The sequence below is a fragment of the Orycteropus afer genome, unplaced genomic scaffold (assembly GCF_000298275.1).
Source record: "Orycteropus afer afer isolate SDZICR_OR568_19922 unplaced genomic scaffold, OryAfe1.0 scaffold00075, whole genome shotgun sequence".
Classification (NCBI taxonomy): Eukaryota; Metazoa; Chordata; class Mammalia; order Tubulidentata; family Orycteropodidae; genus Orycteropus; species Orycteropus afer.
In genome coordinates, this window is record NW_006921662.1 from 8,641,636 (window position 1) to 8,668,672 (window position 27,037).

Genomic DNA, 27,037 nt, shown 5'->3' on the forward strand with positions numbered 1-27,037 from the left:
TCAAAGAGAGGGGTTAATGAGTTCACAGGTTTGTGCTTGGGGACAGTTGTGATTGGATGTCCCACCTTTCGCCCCAGTGGGATGGGGAAGAATATTAAACTCCACTAGAGAGGTAACAGTGGAGGGGGCAGGAGTCAGGTAAGGTGGTGAGGTGAGAGAACATGCAGAGAAAAGACTAAAATCATAAGGGAATTTATTTACCATGTGCAGGACACTCTAGCATCAGGAAATGATAGGAGATTTGAGAGGGAGAGGTCTGCAGGAAGGATATTCTGTCTACCCTCAATGGACAAGAATGTAGTCAAGGAAAGTTAAACTAACCCCACTGTGCCGGAGCCTTGCAATTTATATGGCATTCTCACCTATGTGTGCACAGTTGCATAAGAGCCTCACAATAGGCTTTCAGAGCAGAGAGGTGAAGGGATGTGCAGAGTCAAGCAGGCAGCCAGGGATCAGCTTGGTGTGCATGCCTCACCCATATCATCTTCATCTGCTAGGTGTAGAAGCTTGAGCACAGATACACGGGAAGGGTTTCTGCTGCTGGTGGTGATGAGGAACAAGCCAAGGGCTGGCCAGTGCCTAATGCTCTTCTTTTCTCCCTTCTCTCTGCAGGACAGTAGACCTTGCTGACCATGAATGGGATGGCCAATGTGAACTCTGCCAGCCGCCCCCACTATCCCTCCTCCATCCCTGTGCCCCGAGCTTCTTCCCAGACCAGAATTCATACACCAGGCGCTTCTCCCCAGCTGCGGCCACGCCAGGCTGGCCTGGCCCTGAGCCCCCAGCGAGCAGCTTCCCCAAGATTGGGCAAGACTGCAGGCCCTTCCAGAAACTCCTCTCCACGGGCCTCCCGAGGCAGAGGCTCCCCCAAGGCTGCTGGGGCAGTGAGGGAGTCAGCCGAGGGTGGTGAAGGCCTCTCTGGCTCCCCATGGAGCAGCCCCAGGGTAACTCCAAAAGCAGCCTTCCCCAGCCGGGCTGGGCTCAGAAGAGCTGGGGAAACACAGGGCACCCAGGGCAAGAAGAAGAAGGTCCAGGAAGGGATTCCAATCCGCCAGACCCGGGGCAGGAGCCCATCTCGGACAAGCTCTCATGGAGAAACTCAAATACCAGCAGCGCCTGTAGGTCGAAAGCCTCTTAGCTGCCCAGGAAGAGACCAAAAAGATATAAACTACAAAAGTTCTGAGATCTCCCGGGCTTTGGAGTATGATGAAGGGGCCATTTCAGGGGCTGCTTCTCCAGTCAGCAGCCCAGGACTGAGTAAACGGCCCTCCCCGACTCTGGGAACCATTAGTTTCTCTTCCATCCATCAGCAAAGTCAACCAGTCACAGCCACAGTGGCACCCTTCCAGTACAGGTGAGCTGGGAGGAGCAGGCAGGGAGGGAGGAGGGGACAGTGGTGCTGGGACCCAGAGGGAGGCCAGAGAGGAAAGGGCCATTGATGATGAGAGGCTAGGTGAAGGAGTGGAGGAGAACAGAGGGTCTGAGGGTAGACAAGAAGTTAGGCAGAATGAGGCCTGCTAAATTGGGGCTTTGGAGAGCTGAGATGGGACTGGGGACATAAAAGGAGGACCTGGATCCAAGCTCTGGGGACCCCACCACAAGCAGAATCTCAAAAGGAGGGCATCCCCCAAAATTTACTCAGAGACAGAAGCTGGGGCATGGATACATGTGAAGGATTTCTGCAGCTGCTCTCTGGGAAATGATAAAGCAGTACATGAAGGTATTATAGATGCTTCTGTAGAGACACAGGGAGGTAGGTCAGTCTTACACAACTCATTTGCCACCACTGTGGAGTTAGGCTAATGCCTCATTGTCCTGGGCACTGCAGTTCATGATGAGTTAAATCCTAAATGTTCCTCTTAGGTGCTTCCATAATAACACTTCTGTTTCTGTCTGTCTTTCTGTCTCTCCTTTTTTTTCCCTTCCCTCTCTATCTACTCACCATATTGCTTTATGCATATCCATGTATATGGCTGGCACAGCAAGGGCTATCAGTAATGCTTCTTAAATGGTCAGATAGAGGTTGCCACAGTGGATGATGGTGGTGGTGGCTGGGCAATACTCATTACAACATGGTCAACAAGCTAGTCTCTCCAGCTGTCTTCACACACGGCAAAGAATGCATAGAAAAACAAATACTTCAGTCACTAGGCTTTTTTAAGAAAAATATAACTCTGTATTAAAACACCCACATTAAGTAAACTAAAATTTTGATAACTAATTATTATGCAGCTTAAGAAATGTCCAAATGCAAATTAAGTACCTTCCTGACTAAACTCCCAATTTTTTTTCCTATGCTAATGCAGGGAGAAAATAGCACTCGCATTTTAGGTGTAGAAATGCCAGTGCATAGCTCTCTGGATACTTGGGGTCTCTGAGGCATCAGAGTGCCAAGGAAGAAAAAATAACAAAACATGAGGAGCTTTAACTTTTGCTAGAACCAACAGTGTGACTTGATCTCTGAAACATCTAATGCAGCCTTATACTACAGTAACAGATATTTGGAGTCCAGGACAGGGAAGTTCCCACTATATTCTGCATGAAGTAAGGCCTCATTTAGGGTGTTACCAACACTACATTTTAAGAGGATTTGGACATTTGAAAACACTTTTAGAGAAAGGCCGACAGGTTGGTGAGGGATCCAAAAAAGGTGTTATAAGAATGATTAAAGGCACTGAAGAAGTTTGCTTTGGAGAGGGAAGGTTTGGGGAGGGTCTGAGAACTGTTTTTAAATATTTGAAGGGCTGTCATGTTGTAAGATGAATTAGATTTACTTGGTGCAGCTCCAAAGAACTGAGTCAGCATGATGGTGGTTAGAAGTCAGTTTCAGCCAGATTTGAGGCTCAATAGGAAGAATTTTCCAACAGCTAAAGAGATTTACAAATTGAATGTAAGGCAGTGAGCTCCCCGTTATTGGAAGAATTCTAGCTGACTCCATGATCAAAGGAAGTTCTTGCCTGGGAGATCTCTGGCTCTCAAAGCATTCCTTCTGTCTGACTGTGCTGCCCATAACGTGCACCCATTTTTCTAAAGGGCAGCCCTTTTCTAAAGGGCAGCTCACATCTGTCCCTTGTGACCTTCTCAACTGAGATTCTAAGGCTGATGAGAAAACTCAAGGAAGCAGAAATGCAGGGCAGGCCTTCCTTTGAATAGCCTTTTTCCAATTAGTAAAATGCTTGTCTGGTGACTCTGGCTTTCTTCTCCTACCTGATTTTCTTCATTTTGAAATCATTCTTTGGGTAAAAGTGTCTCAGCATCCAACTGTTTAAAATTTTACATTCTTCACCCTACATGTCCGCTGGCATATTTTAGAACCTGACATTTTCCAAAGAGGTCAGAACTTTTTCCTCTGAACAACGCAATGCAACTTAAACAGAACATTGTTTCCTTAATTCAACAAATATCCCCTGCAGGTTTGCATTTTAAGCAGAAATGGAAATGTGTCACACCACCCCAGTGATGGTCTTCTCCACTCCACCTCCTAGGCCCTGCCCCTTTCAAGTCCTGGGTCATAGCTTGGGCAAGGGTGAGTTAGGGCCAACAACACCCTGAGACTAAATGCTGCAGGCAGATGGGTGGGAGCCTTGCACCACCCCTCCATACCACCCCCAACAAGGCCTGGAGCTGCTGCCATAGGCAGCTTTGTCAAGGCCCAGGCTAGGCCACCCTGCCAAGCCTCCTAGCCAAAGAGGTGCCATCTGCTCTCTAGAAGCCACAGATACCGTTTTCATGGAAATCTGCCCTGTCCCTGGCACCTTGACCTTCTGCAGAGACTCAGCTGAACCAGAAGCAGAGGTTGTCATGCATCTGTCCCCGCCTCAGCCTGGTGGGGCCTGACCTGCTTCTCAGGAAGCGTCAGCCATCTTTTCCCCTCCTCCATCTCTTTTCAAGGGTCTGGATGTGGTCCTTCCTGGTGAAGCTCAGCTCCTCTGACACATCTACTATTCCCTCTGGATACCTCTTCTTACTGAACTCAGAGAGGAATACATGCCCCTCGGTCTGTTTCTCAAGCCTCTGGTCTCATCATCGATTTCATCAGAATCTCAACCTCATTCCCTACGCTCTCTTGGAAAAGGGCCACAGCAGCTTGTCCATGACTGTTGCTGCTATTTTCCAAGTGCCACAGGTTTTCTTTCTCTGGCAGCTCTGTGCTTCTCTCTTTGGGCAGATTTTTGTTAGGGCTGTAATGAGGAGAGTAGGGATAATGTTGTTGGCATTGTAGGGTTAATTGGTGTCTGTCACCATCATGATTTTCTTCTGTCAGATTCAACCTCTCTCAGGTTTGCAGCATAGATAATCCTATCAATGCAGGCTGGGAAGTGAAGGGAAGTATGAGGCCTGGCTGTGTTTGGGAAGGTGGGCATCCTGGCAGACCCTTTCACATGGGAAGGCTTTTCCTGTTGGAAGCAAGCATGAATAAAATAGAGCAGACTGAAGTTAAAGAGTTAAGACCAACTTCCCTGATGTCTCTAGGACTAATTCACTCACTGCTGTTGGGTCGGGATCCAATTCATAGCGATCCCTCCTTGGGTTTCCGAGGCAGTATCAATGCAGAAGTAGATTGCCCAACCTTCATTCCGAGGAGTGGCTGGTGGGTTCAAACCGCCACCTTTCTGGTTAGCAGCCAAATAAATGCCTTAGGCACTGCGCCACCAGAGCTCCTTCTCTAGGACTAGAGTTTCCCATATTGCTAATGCAACCTCATACACCCTTGTATCATAATAATGACAGTAATAGTCTTACTAGCAAACTAGTCCTACTTCTAAGTGATTGGCTGCTAATGGAAAGTTGCCTGTTTGAGTGCACTCAGCAGCTCCCTGGGAGAAAGACCTGGTGATCTGCTCCCTTAGTGGTTAAAACTCATTGCCATCAAGTCAATTCCAACTTCCAGTGACCCTATAGGATAGAGTAGAACTGCCTCATAGGGTTTCCAAAGCTGTAATCTACAGAAGCCGACTGCCACTCTTTCTCCCACAGGGTGGCTGGTGGATTTGGACTGCCTGCCTTTTGGTTAGCAGCCAAGTGCTTAGCCACTGTGCCACCAGGGCTCCTTAGTCCTGTAAAGATTAGAGCCTAGAAAGCCCTATGCGGCAGTTCTACTTTGTCACACGAGGCTGCTAAGAGTCAAAGATTGACTTGATAGCACCTAACAACAACAATGCTGCTACTTCTAACATTGATTAGTGTGTGCCTTCTGTGCTGAGGGGATAAGTCACTTGACTGCTAACCAGAAGGTCAGTGATTCAAACCCACCAGGTGCTCCATGGAAGGAAAATGAGGTGATCTACTTCTGTAAAGATTTACAGCCTCAGAAATCCAAGGAGGGGTCGTTATGAGTCAGACCTGACTCAGTGTCAGTGGGTTCTGTGCTGAGTGGATAAGGTACTTGACTGCTAACCAGAAGGTCAGTGGTTCAAACCCACCAGGTGCTCCATGGAAGGAAGACAGGGTAATCTACTTCTGTAAAGATTTACAGCCTTAGAAACCCAACAGGGGTCGCTACAAGTCAGAAACGACTCAATGGCAGTGAGTTTGGTTTGGTTTGTTGGTTTCTGTGCTGAGCTCTTTGCATATATTATCTTATTCAGTGAAACACTTGATACATTATACACCTAAACTCCTTCTGCCCAGTAGAATGTCCTACTACCTTCTCACTAATATATTGCATCCCTTACTTCAAAAACCTAAGTCCACACTTGTTTCTTTCAAGAGGCCACTGACTCCGGTTGTTCTTTCTCCCCTTGGCGCTCATGTACGTAGACAGACATTTAATTGACAGTGTACATGGTAAGTGCCCCCATCCCATGAGCACTTCCCAGGTGCCAGGATACCACTCCACCCATGCACTGCCACCCCCAGCTGGGGGCCTGCAGACACTCAAGAGCTCACCTCTGTCTCAGTGGCTTAGAAAGAGCAGTCACAGCAAACACCTCACACAACCCTGGACTGTCAGACTGACCTGGCCTTGGAGGTCATCTATTTCACCTCCCAATGGAAGCAAGATTTGCTCTAGGTTATACAGCAAGTTAATGGCAGAGCTGGGCCCAGATCCCAGCCATCTAGGTATTGAGAAAAGTAAAAGGTGGAGAGAGAAAAAAACAAATTTCAGTAGCTTCCAAGTCGCATAGGGTCCCCTGGCCCTGCCTACGCCTCCCCAGGATCAGCCCATCAATTTCCCCTCCTGCCTGCACAGCCTTCCCTTCCCCCTCCTGCCAAGCTGCCAAAGGGTCCATTTAGCTGGAGACAGCAGGCGGACGGGTGGGCGGGCCAGCTCAGAGAGCCCAGGGTGATTGCCTATAATAAAAGCTCCCACAGCCTTTGTTCCTGGGACGGATTGCATGGTTGGGGTTGTGCTAAGAGGTCTGTGTGCAGTTGGGCGCTGGTGTCCAGAGACCTCACCCTTCCTGCCTGCTGCCACAACTGGTCCAGCATGGACTTATCCCTCCAAGAGTCACTGTAACCCCAGCTGAGATTATCCTTTCTTCTTCCCCGACCTCCTAGCTGCTTAGGCTGTGAGCATGCACCAAGATCAGTGTGCCCCTGAACTACCAGGAATCAGTGACCTCACTGACCAGGGACCTCTTCTCTGTGTATGTGCACATGCCTGCACATACATGTACATCCTGAGGGCAGGTATCATAGCAGAACAAAAGTCCAAGGGCCTGGAGTTACTGATTGATCCTTTTGCACTCTGTGGATCCCTCTGTGGGTGATGCGTGTTCCTAGGAATGGGTGGAATGCCAATGAGTAGCTGGCAACAGGCATCCTTGTTCCCTCAGGGGCTCCTGGCCTGACTCAACTTTCCACAGCAGCCCTGCTGCCCACTGGAGTGCACATATGTGCACACATGCATCAGGGAGGGCCCAGCCCAGAGGAGTGCAGGGCACCAATAGAGAGAAGAATCAAGCTCACAGGGGGTTCTTTGAGTCCCATCGAGAAGCATTGAGGCCAGGACAACCTGTGCCATGAGTGACCACTCCTTCTCTGTCCCACAGATTGCAGGCAGACCAGGAGCCTGGCCCCCTCCCCCAGAGCAGCTGGGCCCTTGATGGCTTCTCCAGCCCCATTGGTGGGATGGAGGAGGACTTCTCCTGCATGGGTAAGTGCTCTGGGGAAAGATGTCCTCCTTGGGATGGGGAGGCCACTAACTAGAACTCTCTTCACTGCCCACATGGAGGAAGAAGTGGCCTCAGCTGAAGGGGTCCAGGTCTTGACAATGAGACATCAACCTGTGAATTGCACATTGAGTTTTTGTCATGCTTAACTCGATCCAGGGTTGGTTTGCAAATCCAGGAGCAAGCCAAGGTCAGGGTAGGAAGAAGGCAAGTGGGTGCTGGTTTTATCTGACTTTCAGGTTGTGGGAGTTACTAAGATCCTGACAAAGAGGTACCATGCTGGGAAAGTGAAAGCCAAGAGCCAGGTTCCAAGCAAAACCATAAGCATAATTTCAGGACCTGGGAACCAAAGAGGCAGCCCAGAGCCATCTAGCTAACTGCCTGATGACAGCCTCCTCTCCCAGGACCACCTTCAACAGGCCACTCTCACAGGGGTCAACTTCCTTGTGGCAGCCTGTAGTCTTGAAATCTAGCACCTGATGCACTTAATGCTGTTAACTGAACTTCAGAAACTAGAATGTGAGATTTACTGAAAGTCCTCTGATACTCACAAACAGTAGTATTTCTTAAGGGGAGAGACAATGCCTTGTTTCCAAGTATATCTTTGGTCCAGTCTACAGTCCATCGCAGGTGCTCAGTTGGTGTATCTGAATGAATGAATGAATGAGTAAGTGAGGACCTGTATACCATAGGTCAGGTCCTAAGTGGGTCACATCCTAAACCATTAACAGGGAAGAATTAAGGGATGTGTGTTGAGTTTCTTGCCATATTAAAAAAATACCTGGAGAGTAGCTGAGATCCACATCAGAGGTATGAGATACTCCACACTGCAGAGAACCAGCTCTATACTTTTGAAACAAGAGACACACCCCAAGAAAGTCACCAACTTGCTTTTGTCAAACCTGAGACTGTCCAAAGGATTTTTCTATAGCCTCATGACACTGCATTGCTCCAGCGGGGCACAGCTGGGGCTTAGAATACAGCTAATGTTACTTTGGCCCTGATGGTGTGCCAGTCCTACCTGTTACCTGCTGGGCAGGTGGTCAGTGACCCTTCAACCTAGGAGCTGGGTCCTTGGGGCCTGGTCTATGACTGTGACCTTGGAGCCACCTTGACCCTGCAAACAGTGCCACAACCCTCATTCATCCACAGTAAGCTTTGGTGGGGGCATGGGGTGGAGACTGGGCATTTAACAAGCCATCTCCTCCCACAAAGTATACACGCAGGGGAACCAGGGCATGGCAGGGGACAAAAGGAAACCAAATTTCACTGGCACTGAAAACCCATCAAAATTAGAATGTGGTAACCAGGAAACTATGTGGGGCTCTATTTTTACATTTGCAGTTTTGTTAGTGTAATGGCTTCCTTATGTGAATACCACATTGTTTGAGCCTAATGATCTCCACCTAACCCAGCACTCGTTCATTATTATTATTATCTGATGAGTTGGTGAAAGCGCTTACACTTTTCATGTCTGCTGCAGATTGGCTTTAGAGGAATTCCCTCAGACACGTCAACTGAATGACCACCCTTACCAGCTTGATCTCAAAGTGTCAGTAGATCACAGGTTGGGTTACCCAGTGGGGCAAAGTGGGGTAATGCCTGGAGATGGACTTTACCTAGGAAAGTGAGAAATACCAGCTTCCTCCAAGGCTCCTGGGGAAGAAGAACAACATTCACAGTGCTGCCTCTGCTCTGGTGCTAGCTTGTTGTCATGGTGATCCATCTCTGCTAACCTCAACATCCAGCTCTTTGACGGGTGGGTCGAATGAGGAGAGAGATCTGGGATTTGCTTGTGTGTGTGAGGGAGCTCTCACTCTTCTGAGCTTGAAGAAAAGAGAGAAGAGAGGAGACCATTGAAGGGTTTCATTTTGTCCTGCTTCCTCACCTCCCTGAATTTCAGTCAGGGCAATGCATGACTCATTCATTCATATTTTCATTCATTCTTTCTTTCATTCAGTCAACCATCAGTGAATGTTACCTTGTATCAAATATTGCTTGACTCCTTCCTTTAAGGAGCTCACAGTCTATGTACTTGCTCCAGGGAGCCTTCAGTATCCTGTCCTGATAGGAGTTGATGAAGCAGCCCAGCCAGCCTGCCTCCCTTGCCAGGCCCCACAGCATGAAGAGGTCACTGAGTTTATTCTTCCCACTTTGTAGAAGGAGAATTGGATGTCTTGGAGAGTACCATATCATATATTTCTTTTATATAATTCACAGCTATTGGTCACATTATTTCCATATAATTTGGAGATGGCAGGAGATAGATCTGCTTTTTGAAGCTCAAATATCCTCCTTTCTTCTCTATAAACTCATTTTGTTTCCATCACCTAGCACAGTACCTGGCAGTCAGTGTTTGGTGAATGAGTGAATTGAGTGGGTAAGTGAGAGTGAATTAGTGAATGATCCAAAGTAAATGGCCATGCACTTCATCTACCCTCTTCCAGCCTGTTTCTTGCTCTGCTGGCTGAGAAGGAGCAACCAGTCTTTTTCTCCGAGGTCTTTGGAGTATCCAGGCTCACCACATCTGGGGAGTCAAGGTCCTTGAGGGGAGCAGGAGAATGCTGAAGAACTTTCTCAGCCTTGCACTATGTTCTTACTTATTCTCTCTGGGAATAGAGTCCCAGTAAGGCTGATTGGTGTTTGTACAGCAGGAAGAGAATTTCCCAGGATGACTTAAACACCAAGCAGGAGTTTGGGGGATGGTCTTCATATGTCCCAAAAGCCATTCACAACCAGCTTCTCCTGCTGCCTTTGCTTTGGGGCAAGTGTGGAAGTGCCTGAGCCCATGGGTGTTCATACATGTTCCCTAACCCTCTCCTAGCCCATGTGGCCCTGCTGGTCAGGTGGGCTTTACATAGCCCAGTGCTAGTCCCATCTGCTCGCATTCCCTTTGGTGGATGTCAGTGCAAAGCAGCACATAGACCACCATCAGATCTTAATTTGGAAAGTCAAGAGCAGCCAGGGCTGATGTTAGCGCATGCCCACATGTGTGAGGACATGTGCAGGAGGATTGGGAAAGGTCGCCCCAAGGTTTACACAGATTCCTTAATTACTTCCACTTTGTGGCATGTTTGAGTGAGTGCTAAGAGGACACATAATGAAGGGATCTTGTCTCATCATAACATATGTCACCAGGGAACAAGCCAGAGCCTCCTCCCTGCCTTGCTTCTCACAGGAGGGTTGATATATATAGTGTGGGAGGGGCCGTGCCAAGTTTGGCCTCATGCTGGGGTTATTTTGCTTTTTCTTCTCTTTCTTCTCCCTTATTGAGCTGACTCCATCTTTAATCCATAGTTAAGTTTTTTTTTTTTTTTTAAGTCTTACAGATTTTGGAATAGGGATAAAGTCCGCATTCTGAGAAAATTTGCAAACCTGGTCTGCCCTCAGGCTAGGGCAGGAAGGAGGTGTGGCAACTGTATTCTCTGGAAGAGGAGTTTGTTTGAGGCCCATAGCCAGGCTCTAGAGCTCCCTAGGTGGTGCATAAGGTTAAGCTCTGGATTACTAGCTAAAAGGTTGGTGGTTAGAACCCATCCAGAGGTACCTTAGAAGGCCAGCTTGGCAATCTGCTGCCAAAAGATCACAGCCTTGCAACCTTTATGGAGCAGTTCTACTCTGCACACATGGGGTCACCATGAGTCAGAATCAACTCGACAGCAACTATCAACAACAACAAAGTAGGCTGCAGCTCAGTGGTGCAAGCTCACCATGGCCTTCTGAGAGTCTCAGGCCAAATGCAAGTATCCTAGGCCTACAAATGACTTGGAGCCAAAGAATAGAGGAATTCAAAGCTCTAGTGAGCCTTATAGACCCCTCAAATCTGACCTCCTTTTGTACTGGAGAGAGATGAGGCTCACAGAGAAGAAATGACTTGCTCAAGATCGCACAGTTAGTTAGCAGGTGAATCAAAACTAAGACTGCTGGTTTTCTCACTCCCCACACACTTAAATAACCAAATGGTAATAATGGCTACCATTTACTGAGCACCTACTATGTGCAGTGCACAGTTCTGGGTGCTTTACATAAAGTGTTTCATGCCTGCCTTATACAACACTGTGAAGGTGGTATTAGTACTCTGTGTTATAGATGAGACAACTCAGGCTCCAGGATGGTATCTAAAATCACTTATCTGAGGACATACATTTAGAGAGCTATACCAGGATTTGAATCCAAGCTTGTCAAAAGGCCATGCTCTTTTCATGTTCCTCCCCTGGCTTCCTGTCAGTTGCTCATACTCACTGTGTTAACTGCACACTCTTCAGGCTCAACTCCAGACTCTCTTAACATCTGCCAAGTGGTGGGGAAGGAATTCAGGTCAGTAAGCCATAGTCCCTAAGGGCATCTCCCTCTACCTGGGCAGGCCCCAGGATGTCACTGGCATCTCTGTCACTCCAAACCTGTGTCATTTCATGCTGCGTTCACACCGCCTGTGTTCTCTGCCCTCTGGGGACTTCTGGGCTAAGATGAGCCAGTGCCCCAGCCATCCGTGCAGAGAGGATGTGCAGACAATTGACTGGAAAACACAGAACCAGTTCAGGGATGAATGGTATTAGCTCTGATCTCAGGGCTCCAGCAGGGTGAGTACCCTGTGGGGCAGAGGAGGCTTGGGAGAGTGTGGGGGTCACTGCAAGCCCTATTTGGGTAAACAGAATAGCCGTCTGGGACCAAGTAGACTTCCAGGATCTGAGGTGAGAGAGAGGGAATTAAAATACTAGTACCAGTAGCTGATTCTTACTGAGTGCTTATTCTGATGAACTTGGAGGACATTAGGCATTATCACTAGTGTGTGCCATCAAGTTGATTCCAACTCAGAGTGATCCTATGGGATAAAATAGAACTGCCTCATAGGGTTTCCTAGGCTGGACGTCTTTACATGTAGGAGCAGATCACTATGTCTTTTCTCCTGCAGAGCCACTCATGGATTCAAACCACTGACCTTCACCACCAGGGCTCCTGGGATTGCCATAAACACTTTTAATCCTTCTAACAACCATATAAACATTAAAACTAAGCTCTCTAGTTTTTCATCACAGTTTCATCACTTGCTAGCTGTGCAACCTTAGGCAAGTTACTTAATCTCTCTGTGCCTCTGGCTGTAAAACTGGGGAGCATAGTAGTCCTTTCCTCATAGCGTTTTGTTAGGATTAAGTACATCAGTACAGGTAAAGTGCTTAAAAGAGAATCTGACACATATTAACTGCTCAGTACCTACTTTGTATTATTTGTTACTGAGGGAAAGATATTACCATCACCCCTCACTTTACAGATGAGGAAACTGGTGCAGAGAGGTTAGTGACTTGCCCAAGGTGGTCCAGCCAGGATTTGAACCAGGCAGCCTGTCTTCAGAGCTCATGCTCTTATGCTTTCTGATCTCACTGGAGGGGTGTCACCAGCCAGGGTGTCCCAGGAAGGCGAGGAGAGGCAGTGGGCTGACAAGCACTCAGATCCTGGCTCTGGGAGGCAAGCACTCAGAGCCTGGCTCTGGGAGGGGTGGTTAAGCAAGAGGCCAGAGAAGTGAGGTCATCTGAGGTACCCTGCTGGAGGAACTGAAATAGAAACTGGAGGGATTTGGATTCGATTTCGTAGGAAGAAGGGAGGAGACTGACTTCTCACGACAGTTTTTGGCTAGGATTGGGATTTGCCTTCAGGCAGTGCATTGGACCCAGTGGGAGCCAATTTAATGGAGCATCAGAATAGCAGAGGTTGGGCAGCCTGGAGCCCCCTCCTGCACTGCCACCCTAGCCCAGGCCCTCCCTAGACTGCTTCCCCTCTATAAGATGTATCAGTTGCTCTGTATGGTATTTGCAATTGTGAATGCTCAAGATAAAACAACACAGAAGAAGGTCTAGCTTCCTTCTATCCTGCTTCACGCAGAGAAAACCAGGGCCTGCACGTTGCCCAAATACAGAAAAAATATATATATATATTTTAATTCACCTAATGTTTATTAAGTGATTACTATATGCCAAGGAGCTCTAGTGGCACAGTTATTAAGGCATTTGACTGCTAACCAGAAGGTTGATGGTTCAAACCCACCAGCTACTCTGCAGAAGGAAGCTGAGGCAATCTTCTGTAAAGACTTACTACCTTGGAAAGCCAATGGAGGTTGCTATGAGTCAGAATCTACTCGATGGCAGTAGTTTTTTTTTTGTGTGTGTGCTATATACTAGCCTACCACCTATCTATCAGTTTGCCATATAGGGGTGGCTTGCATGTAGCTGTGAGCTGGGAGCTATGCCACCAGTATTTCAAATACCAGCATGGTCATCTATGGTGGATAGGTTTCAGAGGAGCTTCCAGACTAAGACAGACTAGGAAGAAAGGCCTAGTGATCTACTTCCAAAAACTAGCCAATGGAAACCCTATATTGTTGGATAAAGTGCTAGAGATGAGCCCTCTGGGTTGGAGGGCACTACACAATAGTGGCAACAATAAACTCAAACATAGCAGCAGTTACAAAGATGGTGCATAACTGGGCAAGTTTTGTTCTGTTGTATACGGGGTTGCCAAGAGTCAGAGCCAACTCAGTGGCAATTAACAACAAAGTGCCAGGCACTGTTCTAGGAGCTTGAGATACATCAGCAGACAGAATGGCTGAAGACCCTGCCCTTGTGGGGCTCATGTTGCAGTCTGGAGCTGTGCAGTTATACATGATCCCCATGGTTACTGTCATAGTCATTTAGTGCTGCTGTAATGGTAATACCACAAATGAATAGCTTTAGCAAATAAATTTATTTTCTAACAGTTGAGGAGGCTAGAAGTCCAAACAGAGCACTGGCTCTAGGGGAAGGCCTTCTCTGTCTGTTCTGGGAGAAGTTCCTTGTCTCTATAGCTTCTGTTTCCTAGTTCCTTGGAGATCTCCTTGTGGCTTGATATCTATCTTCCCCTATCTCGCTTGGCTTAATCTACTTCTTTCACATTTTCTAAGAGACTGACTCAAAACACACCCTACACTAATCCTGGCTGACATAACAAGGACAACCCATTCCAAAATGAGATTATAACCACAGGCATAGAGGTTAGATTTACAACACATATTTTTGGAGGATGCAATTCAATCCAGAACAGTCACCCTGGAGAAACCTTAGCCCTGGGATATGTCTCCCACCCCAGAGAGGCTGGCAGAGTTCTGGTCTCATGCCGCCCCCCAGGACTGCAGCAACAGTAGGCTGTGGACCACCCCTCTTCACCTTGAGTCTCTTATGCTGGGAAAGATGAAATAGAAGAGAGAGGTGATAAACTGCCCCCCTCATAGGTTTCTTGGAGGATTGTCTCCCGTACTATATACCTGTCTCTCTTGGACTCAGCTTCCTCCCGGCAGGGTTTTAAGAGATTCAACACTTCAACCTGAGATAAACTGTGTCAGCTCAGATTACTAGGAAATCTCGGCCCCATCTTTAATTCTCTGTGAGCCTATAGGCCGTGGGAAGGCCCTGAGGATAAGGATACTTATAGGGAGGAGGCCTGATTAATAGGAATCTCTCCAGATTGGGGGAGCTCTGGTGGCATAGTGCCTAAGGCACTTGACTGCTCACCAGAAGGCTGGCGGTTTAAATCCAAGCCACTCCTTGGAAGGAAGGTTGGGCAATCCTACTTCCGTAGTGATACTGCCTCGGAAACCCAAGGAGGGGTCGCTATGAGTCGGGGCCGACTCAATGGCAAACAATAACAACAACAACATACAACTTCAGGGATAATTTTCCTGGGAGCTGTGGGGCAGCTATAAGTTTTTGTGGCAGGAGGCAGAGGAACCTGAAATATTTGCTGAACTTCTACCACTGCCCTTCCTACTCTTGAGACCAATCCAAGGAAACCTGAACTCCAGCATTGCCCTGAAGACTTAGCTTCTCAGATCGTTGCCCTACCCCCCCTGGGCAAAGGTTGGCCAAAACCCATAAACCCAAATCAGTTGTCATCAAGGGGATTCCAACCCATAACAACCCTGTGTTTGTAGCATAGCACTGCTCCATAGGGTTTGCAGTAGGAGCTCTTTTGAAGCAATGATTGAGTACCTAGCTGCTAATTGAGAGGTTGGTGGCTCAAACCTACCAGCTGCTCCGTGGGAGGAAGATGTGGCAGTCTGCTTGCTTGAAGATTACAGCCTCGAAAACCGTATAGGGCAGTTCCATTCTGTCCTATAGGGCCACAATACTTGAAAACAAATGGGTTTGGTTTGATTTTTTGTGACCTTTCAGAGCAGACTGCCAGGCCTTTCTTCCGAGGTGCCTCTGGGTGGGTTTGAATCACCAAACTTTTGGTTAGTAGTGGCATGCTTAACTCATTGCACCATATAGGGACTTTAAAGTTTGGCCAGCCCTTCTCAAAACTTTTAAAATAGGGCTTCCACTCCTCCCTGGTCTTGGGAAGGTCCAGGGCAAGTGGAGAACCTGCAACAGGCCTCACCTGACGAAGTGCTGACTCCAAAACCAATCATTTTCAAGGCTGTAGTCCCTCCCTCCAACACCAGGAATGGGCAGAAACTAGAGCACAGCAGCCCACCCCCAAAGTAAGAGGATTAGGGTTCCCTGCTGAGAAACTTCCCCCCCACAATAAGATTGCCCAGCAGGGTTTACACAGAAGGCACTCTGGGGAGAGGCCATTGAAGAGAGTGAGGTGACATAGACACAATAACTATGAAGATTAAGTGCTGAGAATTACCCCCAGTCACAGTATTCGTTGTCCTCTGAGTCCTTGAAGAGGCGAAAGGAATAAAAAACCTGCCTACCTGTGTGTGGCTCCTGGGTGGTGGGAGTCGCAGGTTGCAGAGGGAACTGAAGAAAATGAAAGGGTCAGGACATAGGATGGGTCAGAGAGTGTGGGATTATCTATCCCCGAGCAGATGAAGCTAAGAGGGGAGGGGAAGACAGAAATACTTGGCTGTCTGCTTTCAAGAAAATCATTCCACCTCGAAGAGAGCAGGAGAAGGGAATCAGCATATTCTGCCACATGGAATAATTGAGGTCAGGGAGGTAAGAGAACTTCCCAAGCTGGGGGAGAACTCAACCCCACTGGTGGTGGAGGAAGAGCAGCCCTAAATTCACATAAAGACTGGCACAGTCCAAGGGCAGGAGCTGACCCAGTGAGCTCACTGCATCTTTCCTGCCTCAGAATTGAGTTTTCAGGGAGGCAGAAGGGAGCGCAGAGGTGGTAAGCTCCTTGACATGAAATCCAGAGGTGTGAAAGACTCCATTCTTATCACAGCCTCAGAAACTCCTACCCATCACCAGTGAATATTCCTAACATTTGTAGAGCAGTTTTTATATGCCAAGTAATTGCCAGTGATTATTCTATTAAAATTCATTGAGATATGAATCCATGGCATTCCTCTGTTAGGTTTAATGCCTCATTTAAAAACCTAACAAAAACTCTAATAAAGCACAGGGGTGCCAGCTGAGAAAATGAATGCAGCCAGGATATGGGAGCGTCATTTTCTCCAGGGCTGCAAGAAGGCCAGTTTCTTTTAAGGCAGGTGTTTCCAGCTGGTTTAGGTTAAGATGGGTAAAGGGTTTCTCCTTACTCTTGCAGTTATCTTTAACTTTTTGGCTTTGAGGAGCTCTTTAACAACCTGATTAACATTACAGATATCTCCTCAGACAAATGGACATATTCACAATGTATAGCTTGTAATTTGATGGGAGGTTTTACGGACCTCCTGAATCCAGTCTGTGAATACAGATTAGGGCATTCTGGTCTGGAGTAGTGGTCTCGTCACTGGGTTGGCAAGACAATCTCAGGTTTGGGTCTTGTGTTTCTCTTCACCAGGTTTTTGTGTTCACCTGGCCCGCTACACAAGTAGAATTAACCACGAGTGGGCCAGTTCTGCTGCAAGGCAGGTCATTGAATAAGATTCTCTTTGAGGTGCCATTTAGTATTGTGATTCAGTGGCCTCAAAACAACCCTGTGCAAATGGTCAGGTTTGGCTCTAGGTTTGTCCATATCCAACTATACTACATACACAGCAATGTATGTGTCTTTATCCAACATGGGGACAGAGCTACAGCTCTCACTCCACCCTCTTCTTGCCTGCCTGGAATCTCCCCTCACATGCCTGCAGTTGCCATGACAATAGATTGGGCTAGTCCTTGGCTGACAGGGATGTACCTGGGTAGGGTAGAGCTTATCTAGGACCAGTGTGTGATGGATGCCCTGACTAGTGTGTATGGGACAGTTGCCATGGCAACATATAAGACAAGCACATGTGGCAAACATCTGAACTTTTTTATCCTGAGCTCTTTATTAGCCTTAGGAGCAGGGGGATCTTGAAATGGGTACAGCTTCAAAGAGAATACCTGATTAGGTATTTTCTTCCTGCCTTTCTCTTCAGACACTCAAGCTGTGAGCCCATGAGCAGAAGGAGCTCAGACTCTCCACCCCTCAACACCACCCCCACACCTACCTACCCATTGCCATTGAGTTGATTCCGACACATAGCCCCCCCATAAGACAGAGTAGAACTGCCCTATAGGTCTCTAAGGCTGTAAATCTTCACAGAAGCAGACTGCCTCCTCTTTCTCCTGCAGAGTGGCTAGGGGGTTTGAACCACTGACATTTCTTGGTTAGCAACTGAATGCTTTAAACACTACACCATCAGAGCTCCTTAACACCACACCCTACTCCCACCTAATTTCTTGTATGACCAGCTGAAGTGCACAGAATACAGGCATTTGCCTAAGGCCACACAACAGATCAAGAAGAGAACCCAGGACCCCAAAGACATGAAAATTGTTGTTCTTAGGTGCTGTTGAGTTGATTTTCGACTCATAGTGACCCAATTGACAGAGCAGAATTGCCCCATAGGGTTTTCTAGGCTGTAATCTCTCAGGAGCAGATTGCCAGGTCTTTCCCAGTGCTTAACCATTGCACTACCAGGGAAGTCCTATAGGGATTCTAGACTTGTTAGGACTTCCAGGAGCACTGGAAGTGACCAGTAATCCAGGAATGAGGTCATGGGGATGAGCTATGAAGGGACTGTCCAGAGGAGTAATCCTTCACCCTATCCTTATTCCCAGGATTACACAGACAGTCTTAATGTGACCGCAGTCCTATGCCCATGCACATCTCAGATGCAGTAGGCACCTGGTTTATAGGAAGCTTCTCAGAAGGTAGGGCAGGAGTAGTGGGAGAGGAGGTGGGACCCTCCTCAAACTTTCCATGTCCCCTTCAGGATCTTGTCCTACTTTATCTGTCAGGTCCTCAAAATTTCCTGCTATGGGGGTTTCCCTCTTCTTAAGGTCACTTGTGCAGTTGTATGGTAACTGTATGATGTTACAGGAAGACATGGGAGACTGACAGATCTGTATTCAAATTCTGATTCCATCAGCAGCCTGCTGTGTGATCTTAGTCAAGTATATTTCTCTGTAAAATGAAGATATTGATAGTCCATACTTCCTATGGTTTTATGAAAAAATGCAGGTGACATATCTAAGAGGCTCTCTGGCAATAATACGTAACTGTTAGATCCCCTGCTCTTCAGTTCAACAAGCCTAAACAATCCCTTACTAAGTATCCTGTGCAGAAGGGCTTACAATTTAGCTGGAGGGAGAAGATATCTCCCTAGGATATAACCAGGCAGAGTGAGACTATATGCCCCCTGACTGTAATCAATAGGCAGGAAAGGTAAAAATCAGTGTGGCCCAGGATGGTCAGGGAAGGCTTCCTAGAAGAGGTGGCCCTGAAACTGAGCCTTGAAATAGGACTTGAATTTATATGAGAGAAGGCATTCCATGAGAAGGGCAGGGCAAAGCAAAGATGTAAGGGTGGAATTAGGTTGGGAGTAGAAGGCAGATAGGAGAGCACCGGAAGGCAAAATTGCCAGGCAGGTGAAAGTCTTAAGTGCTGAATGGTGGTCAGTCAGATACCAGAAGGTGAAGAAAAGTTCTCGGAAGGAAGGTTGGGCAATCCTACTTCCGTAGTGATACTGCCTCGGAAACCCAAGGAGGGGTCGCTATGAGTCAGGGCTGACTCGACGGCACATAACAACAACAACAACATTCAAGCCACCTAGTCAGATATACTATCCCACAGGAGATCATGGAACTCTCCTGGCTTTAAAAGAGCGAGGGTCTAACACTTGGAGGTTCTGGGCCACACTTCTCCAGAAGAGGAAGGAGGAAACTAGTGCTTCACTGCACACCTCTTGGGTCCCTGCTGAGGACCAACAGGGTCACAAGGAAGAGCGGTCTCATGCTCTAGGTGAAGGGTCAGGACACGTCATAGAACAAGGAGCCCATGGGTGAAGGAGAGGCAATCCTTTGGAGTCCAGCTCCTGCCCTCCTCTCCCAGATCTGGTGCAGGCCCTCCCAGTCATCCCTCAGTCATAGCTCCTACAACCTCTGGGAGCTACACAGCCCAGAGCACTTGGCCTCTGAAGGGAGGACCTGTGGCTCCTCCCAGGCTTGGGGAGCCCTGGGCTTCAGACTCTAGGCCTGTTTCTGGTGTGATCAGAGATTACTTGTTTTCCTTCTCAGGACTTAGTTTCTACCCCTCCCCTTTCACACAATGGACAGTCTCATCCCTGCTTCATTCCTACCCTGCTGGCTGTAGAGGCTCAAGGGAAGATGTATTCCGCCAGCTGTGAGCTCTGAGGAATGTGGGTTGTAGCATTTCCTGGAAACTCTCCCTAGATGGTTGGGCCAGAGGGCAGGCAACCTGAGGCCACAGCCCCTGCCTCCACTCCCAGCCTTCAGTTTGCAGAGCCTCATTTTCCTCAGCAGGACAGACAGACAGCAAAGTCTCTCCTGAACCCATACACTTGACCTTGTGACCCAGGGGGAAAATCCCCAAGTCCTGAGCTCAAGGAGTCTCCTGGGACCAGTGAGGCTGAAACAGGTCCCTGTGGATCCACAGAAACATCTCAACTACCAAAGCTCTAGCCAAGCAAAAGTAGCAATTGGGTTGGTAGACTAAGGAAGCAATTGGATCAGTCTGGATGAGGCCCCAGGTATGCTAGGAAGCTAGAACCATGTTGAACCATTATGTCCATTGTCCCCTTTTCTTCTGGTAGTAGGAGTGGAGGGGCTGAAGCCCAGCTGGGGACTGCCACATGTGCCAGGGACCTTGGGCTGTAAAGAGACATGACCTACTCTTGCTCCTGTCTCCCAGAGGCATGGCAAAACAGTCCCCATGTCCCTGAACAGAGCAGAGATGTGGAGACAGGAAGTTGTGTCAACCATGATAGGCTCCATACTGGTCATTCCCCTGAGGAGCAGGAAGAGCTTCTCTAGGCTCCCTCTGGCCCAGTACTGGAGGGAAAGAGGGAAGACTGCTGGGATACCATCCCAGAAGCCTGGCTTCCATTCCAGCACGCCAGCTGTGCCGTCTCTTGCCATGGGGTATTGAGAGGTCACTGCTGTTTACAATCCCCCACACATCTGTTCTGAGTCACGCATTCATTCATTGAATCAGTCGTCATTCAACAAATATTTCTGAGAGCCCACTATGTGCACAGAACTGTAATGAGTTTTGGAGAAAAAGTTCCTAATTCCTGACTGCTGGGAGAGCCAGTCTGATAGAGGAGACAATTCTCAGGAAATGTCTAGTCTAACAGCACCATGGCAAAACTGTTTGGTAGACCAACCAAAGGTGGATGCTTGGGAAACACAGATGAGTGAATAATGAATGATGGCTACAGATGTTAGGAAGTTATAAAAGAGGTTGCAGTAAACTGGATGGGCCAAGTCAGAGAAGTATGAATCAGAAGGTACATGTGATCCCATGGAAGGCAAGGAGAATAGAGGATTTCTAATCCTCTTTCCAGAACCAGCTCCTTCTGAAGTTTTCCTTATCTTGATTGATGGCAGTGCCATTCTTACAGTAGTCCAGGCCCAACTCCTTAAGGATATTCTTTTTATTAACTTTTATTGTTGTAAAAATATGCATGACATAACATTTGCTAATTCAATATTTTTCAAGTGTATAATTTAAGGCTCTCAATTGTATTTATCATGTTATGCAACCATCACCCATAATTGTTGCCAAGTTCTTGAGGATATCTTTGATTCCTCTCTTTTCTGCACATCCATATCTGGTCTATCAGAAAATTCTACTGGCTTCAAGTTATATTAAGGGTCTGACCACTTCCTACTACCACCACAGTCACCACCCAGATTCCAGCCACCATCATTTCTCCCCTGGATTATTTAGCTGCTTCCTCCCATGATCCCAGCAGTCTGTTCTCCACACAGCAGACCCTTTCCAAAAGTGAAACCAGGTCATGTCACTCTTCTGTTCCAAATCTGCCAGTAGCTCCCATCTCACTAAGAGTAAGAGGCCTACTAAAAGTCTGGCACCCCTACTATCTCTGACCTCATTGATCCACTGTCCCCTGCACCCATTCCTCTCCATCCATCCCGATTCCTTGCTGTTCCTCAAACATACCAGGCACAATCTCAGGCCTTTGGTCTGGCTGTGCCCTCTGCCTGGAAAGCCTATCTCCCAGATATATGTAGATTTCTCCCTCTCTTCCTTCAGATCTTTATGTACGTGTCTCCTTCTTAGGAAAGCCTTTTTTGGCCACTGTATCAAAAATCCAGCCCCTACCCTGGATATTTCATATTCTCCTTCTTGCTTTATTTTTTCTCCTTAGCACTTTTCAGAAGAACTCTGATGGTGCAATGCTTAAGTGCTTAGCTGCGAACCAAAAGACTGGCAGTTCGAACCCACTAAGCTGCTCCATGGGAGGAAGACCTGGCAATCTGCTTTTGTGAAGATTATAGCCTTGGACACACTATGGGGCAGCTCTACTCTATTACATCAGGTCACTATGAGTCAGAATTGACTCAATGGTACCTAACAACTACAGCACCAGCAGTGCTTTTTAGTACCCAACATTCTTATCTAGCTGATTATCTGTTCCTCCCATTAGAAAAGTTCCATGAGGACAAGGATTTTTGTCTGTTTTATTCTCTACCATTTCTTCCAGCATCTACCACGCCTGGTATATAGAAGGCACTGAACAAGGTGCGAGCCCAGGGGACCTGTTCGCCTGGCTGCAGACAAGAGTCTGCACGCAGGCATCAGCTATTTCAGCAGCTGGTAGCCTGGCCTCGGGCACATGGTGGGTGCTCAAGAAGTGCCTGCAGATAGGTACAATGACATGGGGCAGAGAACAGAAGGAAGTGGGGAGCAATGGCTTAGGGGCCGTCAACAAAGGCACAGGGGTTGGAATCTGCATAAGCAGGTGATGAAAGACGTCATCCTAGGAGTCTGAGCTGAGAAAACTTAAAGACATGCTAGTCCCTCAGTTAGACTGGTAACAATGCTACCCTTGCCCCAGGGTGGGCGGGCTAGGCTTGCAGAGGCCTGTGCCTAGGTTCCTAGTCTTTCCTCTCCAGATCCTTACTGTGGACACAGAAACCAAGAAAATTCTTCTGTCTTTCCTTCTCTGCCCTTACCCCGGGAGGGAGCCAAGTGTGGACTCACCTGCCTACTACTGTCTGGCCCAGGCCCCATCTTGTCCCAAGGTCATCTTTCAAGGTCAACAGTGTAGGTACAGCCTAGTCCTCATTCCCATCCTCTTCTCTCTTCCACTGACACTCCAGCTCTTCTAACCCAATCTAAACAGGCAGAATCCCCAGACCCCCCACTGACAACCCAAGCTTCCAATCACTGGGGCGTGAGAATATAAAATCACACAGCCTTTCTTTGGCTGTATGCCTGTATCTTCATTCCTCAGATTGCTTTAAGTTATCAGCCAATAGATGTCAAATCACTCACCCCATCCCTATCCTGGAAACCACCAATGCCTTGGGAGAGATGAGAGAAGGGTTGGGTGATAAGTCAGTCTTTGGGGAGCTGCATATTGGGGACTTTCATGATTCCAAACCAGTCTCTTTTCCCTCCTCTCCTTCACAAACTGGCAGGATCCCAGCCCTTAAACAGGTCATTGACATTTCCAGCACCCAGTCCCTGCCCAGACAGGCTGCTCCCTCATCACACAGTTCCTCTGTGATGGCAGGACCTCTTCTCAGTGGACCATTCACACCCCTGTCCTGCACTTGGGGAAGTGGGGAATGGGAGAGTGAGAGAGGTTCAGGGCTGGGTTTGAGGATGGTGTGACAGGGCAAGTCTCTCTTTTTTTAAGAATCACTCAAGGAAACATTCTGCACATATTAGCTTTATCGACTGATGCTGGAATGGCTGTTGCCACGGGAGCAGAGCACTCCCACTGCAGTAGAGGATGGTGGGAAATTCAAGGGATGTGAAAGGAATGAAAAAAAGAGCTACATAGAAGGAGAGGTTGCATTAGGGAGTGTCAGGAAAGTTCTAGGATGCCAAAATGACTATTTAAAGGAACCACCACATGGCTGTGATAGGACCTTTTATAGGATGACAGGGGAAGGTGAGCAGTGCTGGTATGGACAGAAGGACTGAATTAACTCATAAGATGAGCAAGGAACGTGGTTTCCATCTCACAAACTAACAAATATTTCTGTAGTGAGGTTGAGATGGTGTGGAGCAGAGCTGGTGCCCCTCTTTGGACAATTCTCTCTTCTTGAAGCAAGCAGAATTTTAGAAGCTGTTTATTGAAGGTAGAGAAAGGACATGGGATTCGGGGAATAGGATATCCCTTGAGAGGAGGCACAGAGGAGCAAAGATGGATAAAGAGAGGGGGAAGGGACCAAGGTGAAACACAGAACAATGAAAGAGTAAGATAACCAGGAAGGAAGGAAGATTAGGTCCCTGGGGCAGTGGGCATCAGTGATGGTAAGTGCAGATTGACAGAGCAAGAAGTGGAATAAGAAGTTTCACAGCAATTCTAAAGGTGAATTTGAGAGGCGCCAAACTGCAGACCTAAGATACCAGATTCAAGGAGCCAAATGAACAACCGGGTGTTGCCCACAGCAGTAACACTGGGTGGAATGGATCACAGTGGAAAGAATGTTTTTAGCCAGGAGAGTAACGAGTTAATTTTTTCTTGTTTGCTAAGAAGGAGGTGAGGCTATGTGCAGGAAGGGACAATTGAGTTAGAAAACGAGCAAGAACTACTAAAACCTGGTATATCAGAGAACAGGTATCCCCAGAATCTCAAATTGCCATTTTTGGGAAGGTAAGGTTCCCATGTGAGTGAATTAGGTGTGTTCTGTGCAGATTAGAAAATGGCCTCCAAGTGAAGATAACTTCAGAAGTGATAGTTTGTGACTTCATTACATGTGTATGGAGGAGGAAGGGCTTGGTCATATTTACACAAAGATTTGGCACCCATGGTTAGGCTTAACCTCTACCGTGAGCTGAGATCTCCAGTTTGGGCATAAACATGAGCAGCTCACGTGTGCCCAGAGAGAATGTCTCCATGACTGGCCTCATTCTTTGGGTATTCTCTGTGCTTTCCCCAAGTTCTGGCAGGTTCCAAATAACACCTAAATCCCTTTTACCAGTTCCTTACTGCTTCTCACTCCCTATCTGGTATTGAAAGTCTTGGTTCCACCCATGAGTTTCCTAAATGTTGTACACAAACCCTCATGGCCAGTGTGCAAAGTGCCCTCTGGTAAAATTTTGCATCTAATTCCTTGCCTTTACTCCTTTAAGAAAATGCCTCAGCTGGGCAGAACATGAATAACCTCCTTCTTCCTGCTCTGTCTGTATGCAGACACTATATTCCAGGAAGCCTTTGAGATTTCCTCTACCTCTTCTCCTGCTTGCCCACATGATCTCTTACTCCTACATTCATATGTATTCAACACCTACTGAGTTAAGTGCTGGACTCTGGGGTTATAGCAGTGAATGAGCCAGCCAGGATCCCTGCTTTCCAGGGTTCACTCTCTCCCTCTTGTCATTCCTATGATTAGTATACATACACCTACATCTTTTTTTTTTTTTTTTTTACCTGTGATGATTTATTAATATACATGACCCTGCTTTTTCACAAGGACAGGATTACTCTTTTCTCAGGTCTTATATTGTCTGTCTTACATTCCTTGCCAGACACTGAGTTCCTGGAGGGCAGAAACCCCATCTTTTTCTGTATCTCCAAGCCACAGCCAAGGGTTTATGCTTCTTACCAAATCTTCCCCAACCACCACCACCACCACTGCCGCTGCCTGAGTTCTCTGTACTTTAATAAGCACATCCTCTCTGCACTGATCCTTATCCTTGCAGATTTTAGGATATCTCAATCCAGCACTGGGATCTTGGAAAGCAAAGAGTTCTGGGGAGACCACCAAGACCCGAGTCTTGCAGAGTACAGACTCATGTATAATTCCCAGCCCTTCAATTCTGCTTAACTAACACAGTCACAGGACCTGCTCCATGCAAGGTGCTGAGAGGATGGTGCACCAAGAGGGCACCAAAAAAATTATTTGTTTCAGGGAGTAGGTGAGAGATAGACACTTATGCAAATACTTCTCAGACCAGGCAGGTTCTGATGATTAGCACCAGGAGAGTGTGTGAACCATGAGACGCTTACACAGACACAGGGGTCTTCAGATTCTAGGAAGAAGGAGCTTGGGAGGTGGAGTGTGGCACAGAAACTGGAGTGATGGAAATTGGGGATGGGGTGAGAGGATAATATGATGGTTAGGGCATTCTGGCAAAGAGTTCTTAGGGCTCTGAAACCCCCATTGTGTGGCTGGGTGGCCTCTACCACCCAGCCTGAGAGTCTCTTGCTCAGACGGCCTGGTCCTGATTCAGAAGGTCATGGAAGGATGGGCAGTGTTGCCCTCTGAGCAGCAGCCATAGGCTGGCTGCTACCTCCTTCCTTTGCATCTTGCCCTCACTTCCACCTCATCCCTCTTCCCTGGACCCTGTGTGAGAAGGAAGAGAGAAGGGCTAGGGAAATGTTTTTCTTTTTCTTTCTTTTTTCAAATTATTCTGCAGCCCCACTTTAGCACTAGCAGGCAAAGGACGGTTTAAACCACCTCCTGATTCCCTGGGTTTGACACAAGCTTTACATTTCCAAATCCCTTTTACCTGTGAAATCGGTATTGCAACCAACCCCTCTTAAGAGAAACAGAGATTCAGCCGCTTAAATGACTTTGACAAGGTCATGCAGTCAATTAGAACGGAACCCAATCTCTTGATCCCAAGACTTAATCCTTTTCCTCTGCTGCTGCCATTCCCCTCCCCACCCTGGGCTCCATCTCTGCAAGCTACCCTGTTCTACCCCCATCTCCCATCCCCTACCTCTGGGGCACAGGAGGGTAGCCTTGTGCTTCAGAGACTGAAGCAAGTTCTGACGGTTTAGGGTGGGCGGGGAGGACCCGCAACCTGGATAGTACTTCCCCTCCCGGTGTATCTCGCCAGACCCAAACAGCCCACTCGCCTTCGCGCATCCTGAGCCACCCTCTCTGTCCGGTTTACATGCACCCCCATATCTCTTCAACACATCCTTACCCTGGACGCGGCAGGAAGCCACCCCTGCCCCACCCCCGAACCTGCTCCACCTCTCCGCGGAAAGCAGAGGGAAAAACTGGTCCTATCCTTTCTCTACCCCCTACTCCCATTCTTCCGCCTCTCCAGCTCTGCCCGAAGATACCTCCCCCTCCCGAGCCAGAAATAGACACGCACTCTCTCTCCCCCACCTCCCTCCCCTAGCGCACACTCCTCCTCTCTTCCCCTTCGCTCTCTCCTTCCCCTCCCTTCCTTCTACCGCTTACAGCTGCAGCCCGCAGCCTCTACTTGAGCCGGCGGGCAGAGTGCGGCTAGGGCGCTTTCGCTCAGTGCACAGCCCGCAGGGCTGACAGGCGGACAAGCCTGGGTCCCACACGCTGGAGCCGAAGCACCTTCGGGCGTCGGCCGAGTAGCCGCGCTTCCATTCTTCTTTTGATTAATTTCAATTTTAATTTTCCCCGCCCCGCCCCTTTTTCTCCGTCCCCGCCCCATCTCGCCACGATTCCCTTGCTCTTTCCTTTCCCCCGGCTTTTTTCCTCGCATTTCTTTCCTCTGCGCCCTTGCCTCGCCTCCCTCTTCTCTCCCTCGCTCCCTCC

The 27,037-nt window shown here is 48.0% G+C and overlaps 1 protein-coding gene across 1 annotated transcript in view; it reads left to right on the plus strand.

The window, feature by feature from the left end:
- The first annotated feature begins 632 nt into the window (after positions 1-632).
- The window catches only part of NAV1 (neuron navigator 1), a 234,176-nt gene continuing 207,771 nt past the window's right edge, over positions 633-27,037 (plus strand). Inside the window, exons 1-3 of the mRNA XM_007941125.2 lie at positions 633-1,354; positions 6,996-7,099; positions 26,710-26,746. Coding sequence (XP_007939316.2) covers positions 633-1,354; positions 6,996-7,099; positions 26,710-26,746 — 863 coding nt within the window. The remainder of the gene's footprint in view (positions 1,355-6,995; positions 7,100-26,709; positions 26,747-27,037) is intronic.